At 47.8% G+C, this 6,326-nt stretch overlaps 1 protein-coding gene across 3 annotated transcripts in view; it reads right to left on the reverse strand.

Annotated features, from left to right (window-relative positions):
- Window positions 1-6,326, reverse strand: part of SPTAN1 (spectrin alpha, non-erythrocytic 1) — a 50,098-nt gene that overhangs the window by 39,425 nt on the left and 4,347 nt on the right. For all 3 annotated transcript variants that reach the window (XM_015567043.1, XM_015567042.1, XM_015567041.1), the window contains exons 3-10: window positions 5,594-5,734; window positions 5,130-5,276; window positions 3,761-3,894; window positions 3,454-3,598; window positions 3,222-3,376; window positions 2,457-2,592; window positions 1,936-2,037; window positions 588-735 (exon numbers count right to left, since the gene is read on the reverse strand). In XM_015567043.1, the coding sequence (XP_015422529.1) occupies window positions 588-735; window positions 1,936-2,037; window positions 2,457-2,592; window positions 3,222-3,376; window positions 3,454-3,598; window positions 3,761-3,894; window positions 5,130-5,276; window positions 5,594-5,734 (1,108 nt within the window). The remainder of the gene's footprint in view (window positions 1-587; window positions 736-1,935; window positions 2,038-2,456; window positions 2,593-3,221; window positions 3,377-3,453; window positions 3,599-3,760; window positions 3,895-5,129; window positions 5,277-5,593; window positions 5,735-6,326) is intronic.

Below are 6,326 nucleotides of genomic sequence, written 5' to 3' on the forward strand. Positions count from 1 at the left end.
GCAGCAGGAACCTGCAACAGCAAACAAGGTGTCAGAACAGCGCCCTGTTCCTTCGTCTCTTACGGCTGGAAAGCCAAGGATACTCTGGCCAAAATACAGAAGGAAGGAAAGCGATTCTTGGGCGAATAAACGTCTGGGATCTGTTCCGGGAAGCCCAGAGCCCTTCCAGATTGATCCAATGACAGCATGAAATCCTTGTCCCACATTCTATGAACACTTATTTTTTTAGATTACGCATAATGTTAAGTTCTAAAGGGAAACCTCCCCCTTAATAAAAAACAATTTCATACCATCACACTCATCTGAAAAAGTGGGGCCTTTCTGAGGGCTCAGTGCCCCCCTTCAATAAAATCTAACTGAAATGGTAACGATTTCCTACAGAAACAAGCTAATGGTCTGAGGAGGGGCAGGAATGAGGAAAAAATAACCATCATCCACAGAAAGCATTTAGCACAGGTCCTGGCCACAGTAACCTGTAATGACAATATGCTATTAACACTTTAACCATTAAAAAAAAAAAGCTATCTGAGTAGACAAACAGAAACAAAGACTTCCCTGCTCACTCAGGTGGCCAGGTCTCCTCTGCTAACATGTTACCTCTTGCTTGCTCATCCAGTTGTCCACCTGCTCCGTGTCGCGGTAAAAGAGCTGCAGGTCCATGCACTGCTCATACTGCTGCCTGCGCAGCTCCCACAGCTCCAGCAGGGCTGTTCGCTCCTCAGAGAGAATGGCCAGCTGGAAGGAGGAGCACACAGGGGATGAGGGGTGAAGTCAGTCCTGACGCCCTCCACTCAGGAGAATCACATCCACTGTGTGTGCCAGGCAAGTCACAATAAATCACATGAACCCTGAGCAGCTTGTATGTTATGCTGAACAGAAGAGGAATGGTCCTGTTCTAACTAGTCTACAATTAACTTACTGCCACATTGTCACAAATGAGTTTTAGTAAAAATGCTATGGAAACTCCCAGGCAGAAGAAAAAGAGCATGTATCTAAAATTGAGGCAGGAGGGCCTTAATCGGTTTGGCTCAGTGGATAGAGCGTCGGCCTTCGGAATCAAGGGTCCCAGGTTCGATTCCAGTCAAGGGCATGTACCTTGGTTGTGGGCACATCCCCAGTAAGGGATGTGCAGGAGGCAGCTGATCGATGTTTCTCTCTCATCGATGTCACTTTTAAAAATTCAAAAAATTAAAGTGAGGCAGTATAAATGGAGGGCAGTGGTTCTCAACCTCTGGTCCTTTAAATACAGTTCCTCATGTTGTGAGCCAACCATAAAATTATTTTTGTTGCTACTTCATAACTGTCATGTCGCTACTGTTATGAATCGTCATGTAAATATCTGATATGCAGGATGGTCTTAGGCGACCCCTGTGAAAGGGTCGTTCGACCGCCAAAGGGGTCGCGACCCACAGGTTGAGAACCGCTGGAGTAGGGACTCTCAGTTGAGAAATGTCAATTGAGTAGGGACTCCATAAAATATGTTAAATAAATCATGAGTGCCCTAGGCATAATTTTTAGGCTCCAAAGTGCATGACAATAAAGTGTTTTTGAAATCTCTCTTCTTAGTCTCTATATAATTATTTTAAAATTACCATTATGTAATGTTCCTCAGACAACTCTATACTCAAAGACACTTTGAATTAAATATACCCATTGATATGATAAAAATGTGTCCCCCTTGGCTCTAGCTACTAATGCGGACTCAAGTTTCTACAAAGTCTCCTTTAAGTAGGAAATATGTCACATTGTGTCCCAAATAAATGAAACTCTCTCTGTTCATTCACGTTGCTGCGTACACATCTTTTTCAGTAAAGAAGCTGCACATTTCACTTCCAGGTGAGTCCCTGACTAAGTTTCCTCGCGCCCCACGGTCAATGCCAGGTCCGGATATGTAAGGATGGGTAAGAGACCTTTAGGAGCCTTTTCTGGTCTTACCTTCTCCCTCACTTCATCAGAGGCGTAATGACCAGCAGCAAGCAGGGCCTGTCCAGATTCATCTGCAGATTTAAAGCTGTCTTCATGAGCATCAATTTCACCCTAGAGAGGACAAAAGCACAATTTGTGCCCAGATCTTGTAAAAGAAAAACAAGTTGCTGAATTTCAAATAATTATTACGAATCAGAATATCACATCTGGAATGAAGAAGAGGATGGAAGATAGGCTAGGGTTCCCAAGACCAGTCTGGGCCCTCAAACAGGAGAGCACCACTTATTAAGAAGTCCTTTTCCTCCTGGCTCTCAAGCCAAGTTTCCATACAGTCACAGGGCCTGAGCTCTCTGTCTTCTGATCCACTGGTCTATTTGTCCTCCTTATGCGAAATGCATTTTTTTTTACCATGACTTTGGTACCTGGTGGGGGCGCTACCATAAACAAAGTTTCAACTGCAATGCCTACAAGTGCTACACCAATGCACTATATGCTTACTTCTTTACTTCAGGAAAACCTGGAGACTTTACCTTGTGCTCCTGATGTCTATCCAGAAGGGCCTCGGCCCCGGCCACGTCGTTAGCAAGTTCATCTGCATTAATGAGGGCTTTCATCTCAGTCACCCAGCTGGTGAGGTCCCGGAAGTCAGCAAGGAAGCGCTGCAGCCTAGGGAAAACCAAAGGTCAGTCATGAGGTATGTCCAGCAGAGCTCCAGGATGGAAAACACAGTTTTGAGTTCTATGCTCTCAAAAGTCTCACACACCATACAAATCCTCGTCCTGGGAAACATGGATTCTTTCATGGAAACATGGAATTCAAAGGAACACAAGGCAAGGCCAAAGTCAGTCCTCTGAAACTTAGGCTCTGCCCAGCACTAGAATTCCCCAGTCTTGTCCGTTAATTTCAATTTCCTTGTCTTTCCCAAGTGCAACCCCTGCTTAATAAGTCAGAAGCATTCCTTCTGTTTCCAACCTTGTTTACTCAGTTTTAACAGGGTATTTCATGTGGTGCTCACACTGCTAAAGACTACTGGTGATCACAGTGACACAGGATGGAAACAGGTATTTCTGAAGTTGTAAGTAGTATGTGTACACACTCACACACACTGGATAAAGCTGTCAGTCTCCAAACAAATACAACGCAGGTAGAAAAGGTGACCTGCGTTTTCTTAGTAGAGGAAACAGGACACCCAGGAGTGATGCCCTGTGTGAACTGCCCCTGAACCCTGCCCTCCTCTCTTCCCTTCTTCCGAAGTTGCACGGTTCGCGATGCTGAGCACTGGGAGGTATTTCTACCTGTACGAGTCGTTGAGCCGCGCGTGTCTCTCCGCCGCCAGAGTGCGGATCTGCTCCCAGTTTGTGATCAGCTCTTCTCGCTTCACTTGAATCTGAGTGGCGCTCAGCGGGTGGGTCTGCTGCAGGCGGTCAGCCTCAGCACACAGGGCTTTGACCTAGAAACACCCTCTGTCAGAACTGCTTCCCGACCCTTGGTGACTTATTTATAGAATCGGCTGCTTTTAAAACCCACCTTGTCCTCTAACGCGGCCAGGTCTCTCTCCAAACCCTCATGTTTCCGAAGTAGAGCCTGAACACTGGCCAGGTCTCGGCCGAAATCATCAGAGGCCATTAACTGTTCCTTTTCCTTAATCCAGCTGATGGTCTCATCCACATCCCTGCAGAATAAAGCCCCCCGTTAATCCTGACGCAGGGCTGCCTAGAGCTGGGAACGCGACACTGGGCCAAGACCCCGTCACTCCGACCTCTCATGGCACATGCCATATACCCGACCCCTTCGAGTAGAGGCCTGTTCCCTGAAGCCCCCTCTGGTGTGGTACCTGTTAAAGCGCTGAACCTCAGCTGCCCCAAACAGCTTCCCCTGTCTCTGAAGAGCCAGTCCCTTCAGCCGCTGCCAGGCTGCGTTCACCTCGTCTTGCTTAGTCTTGATCAGCTCCTCCTCCGGGTGCTGCTCCTGAACAAGGAAGAGAACAAGGAAGCTCCTTGGCCCCCTGCCTCTGGCACCCCAACTAGTCCCCAGGGCGGCTCCCTGAGGGATCTGCTTCAGCAAACCTCATCCTTCTGAAGAAATTCTGGTTTTCTGGGTGGAATGAAGTGAAGCTCATTCCGAAAGAGCTGCTACCCCTCGTCTGTGAGGGGAGCCCGCTCTCTCCCTGGGAGGGTGCTGTGCCTATGAAGCGGTTATGGGCCTCAGCACCAGAGCCTGGATGTGAACAGTCACTGTGGCTCCAACTCAGGGGAACCCTCATCCACACACCGTCCCCGCCCACCTGGTCGAATGGTTTCAAAGGCGCACGAGGCTGATCAGCACCTGCCCATAAGCATGGCTTTCAGGCTTTGTTCCTGACTTCAGACTGGAGATATTTCTCTAAAAGTATCCTTCCCCACCCACAGTTTTTTTTAATGAATATAATATGTCAAGTAATAAGGTGAAGCATCTCAGGGTTCTGGGGTCCATATGTGAGACCATGGGGCTTGGCCTGACTGCTCCTCTGAGCACGGCTGTGGGCTGGCCAGGGTTCGGGGATAACACATCTGTCCCTGGAAAGGTGAGTGTGTCTGAGGAATGCTGGCTCTTCTTTCACTTCATCACTAATTAGAAAGGGAACAGGTACTAGGCCTGACACAGATCCATACATTTAAAACGTGTACCCCCAAAATCAAATTCCCTAAAGCAAAAATGGCCTAGCTCCGACTACTTGATGTCCTCGGAGCACTCTGACCCCTGTAGTGAAAGATGGGAACAGGAGGCCGCTCGCAGGACTGCACACGCAGGCACTGGAGAAGGCCGCCACTCCCCTAACGGCCACAGCTACCGGTGGAAAGCCTGCTCAGTACAAGGTCCCCAGGCTCCCAAGGGAGCCCAGGGAAAAGCAACCATGCACCGGTGGGCGCCTGCCAATCTAAGAAGCACTCGCCGCCACACCCTCGCCTGAGAAACCCCGCCGCCCAGAGCAGCCCCATAAAAGCTTCCCAAGCCCTCCTTGAACGTGGGTGGAGGCAACAGATCAAATGAACTCTGCCCTTCCTGCCCACCTCCACAACTTAAAAACCATTCTCTAATTTAGGAGTGGCAGATATTGCTGCCTCACTTGGATCTGAACAAAACTTAGTCATGTGTACCAGAACTTGCTCTCAGAAATCAGGGGCTGGCCATCATAATGTTCCGAAACATTAGACAGTTCTTACCTGAATGAGTTTGGCAGCAAACTGGTTCACTTCATTAACTCTTTCTTCATGGGCAGCCATATCTGTTTGAAACTCTTCAAATTTCTTCTGTAAAACCTCCACGTGCTCCAGGTCCTGGCCCAGCTCCTCAGAAGTCACAATTGCTTCCTATTCAGAGACCATAACAGAGCCAGAGTCACCAACCAGTGCTTGGAAACAGCAGTCCCAGAACTTAGGAAACAGGCGCACTGGGCTGGGCCTGTTAGCTGTGGCGGACGGTTTTCTATGAGGTTTGTGGTTCCGACATTGAGGGGACAGCATTTCGTCTCAGCGACTCCAAGTTTCAGTTACAGATGAGAACACGGGACAGCAGCTGGGGAGACAGCACCCCTCCCGCTCACCCTGGCCCTGGGATGCAGATCAGGGGAATCCCTTGCCTTTCTTTCCACAAGACTGACTTAGCAAACCTCCTTCTCAAAACGTACCTTGTCATTGATCCAGTCCATCACGTCCTCACACTCCCGCAAATACTGCACCAGCTTCTGGGCCTGCAGCAGTTTGACTCCTTTCTCCCGCATCTTCTCCAAAAGTAACTCCCACTGGCGGTGCAACTCCAGCAAACGAGTCTGGAGGTGAAAATTCAACCCTACACATTACAACCGTTTCCATGGGAGATGGCTCTCTCAGAGTTCCACCAAGTCAGAAACCTCACGGAGCTCCGAACAAGTCTTTTAAGAAGATAATCCATAAGCTGAGAGGAAATCGTAAGTTTAAGTGAGAATAGAAAAAAGTATACACTTCATAGTGGTTTGGTGGGTCTTAAAGTACTGACCTTTTATAGGTACATTTATTCTAGTTTACTTCAAGGGAATTATTAATTATTGTCATCAATTATTGATTTTAGCCAAGCCAGCATGGCTCAGTGGTTGAGCATCCACTCATAAACCAAGAGGTCACTGGTTCCATTCCCGGTCAGGGCACATGCCCAGGTTGCAGGGTATGCAGGAGGCAGCTGATTGATGTTTCTATTTCATTATCCCTCTCCCTCCCTCTCTCTCTAAAAAATCAATAAAACGTACTTTAAAAAGTAAAAAATAAAAAGATTGGTTTTATATTTGTAAGTAATTAATGTTACTAGTTGTTATTACTAAATTATTAAATGGGATCCTAGGTCAGGAGACTATCAGGGAAAGAAGGAGGAGGGTTTAACATGGAACC

The sequence above is a fragment of the Myotis davidii genome, unplaced genomic scaffold, assembly GCF_000327345.1.
Source record: "Myotis davidii unplaced genomic scaffold, ASM32734v1 scaffold142, whole genome shotgun sequence".
NCBI lineage: Eukaryota > Metazoa > Chordata > Mammalia > Chiroptera > Vespertilionidae > Myotis > Myotis davidii.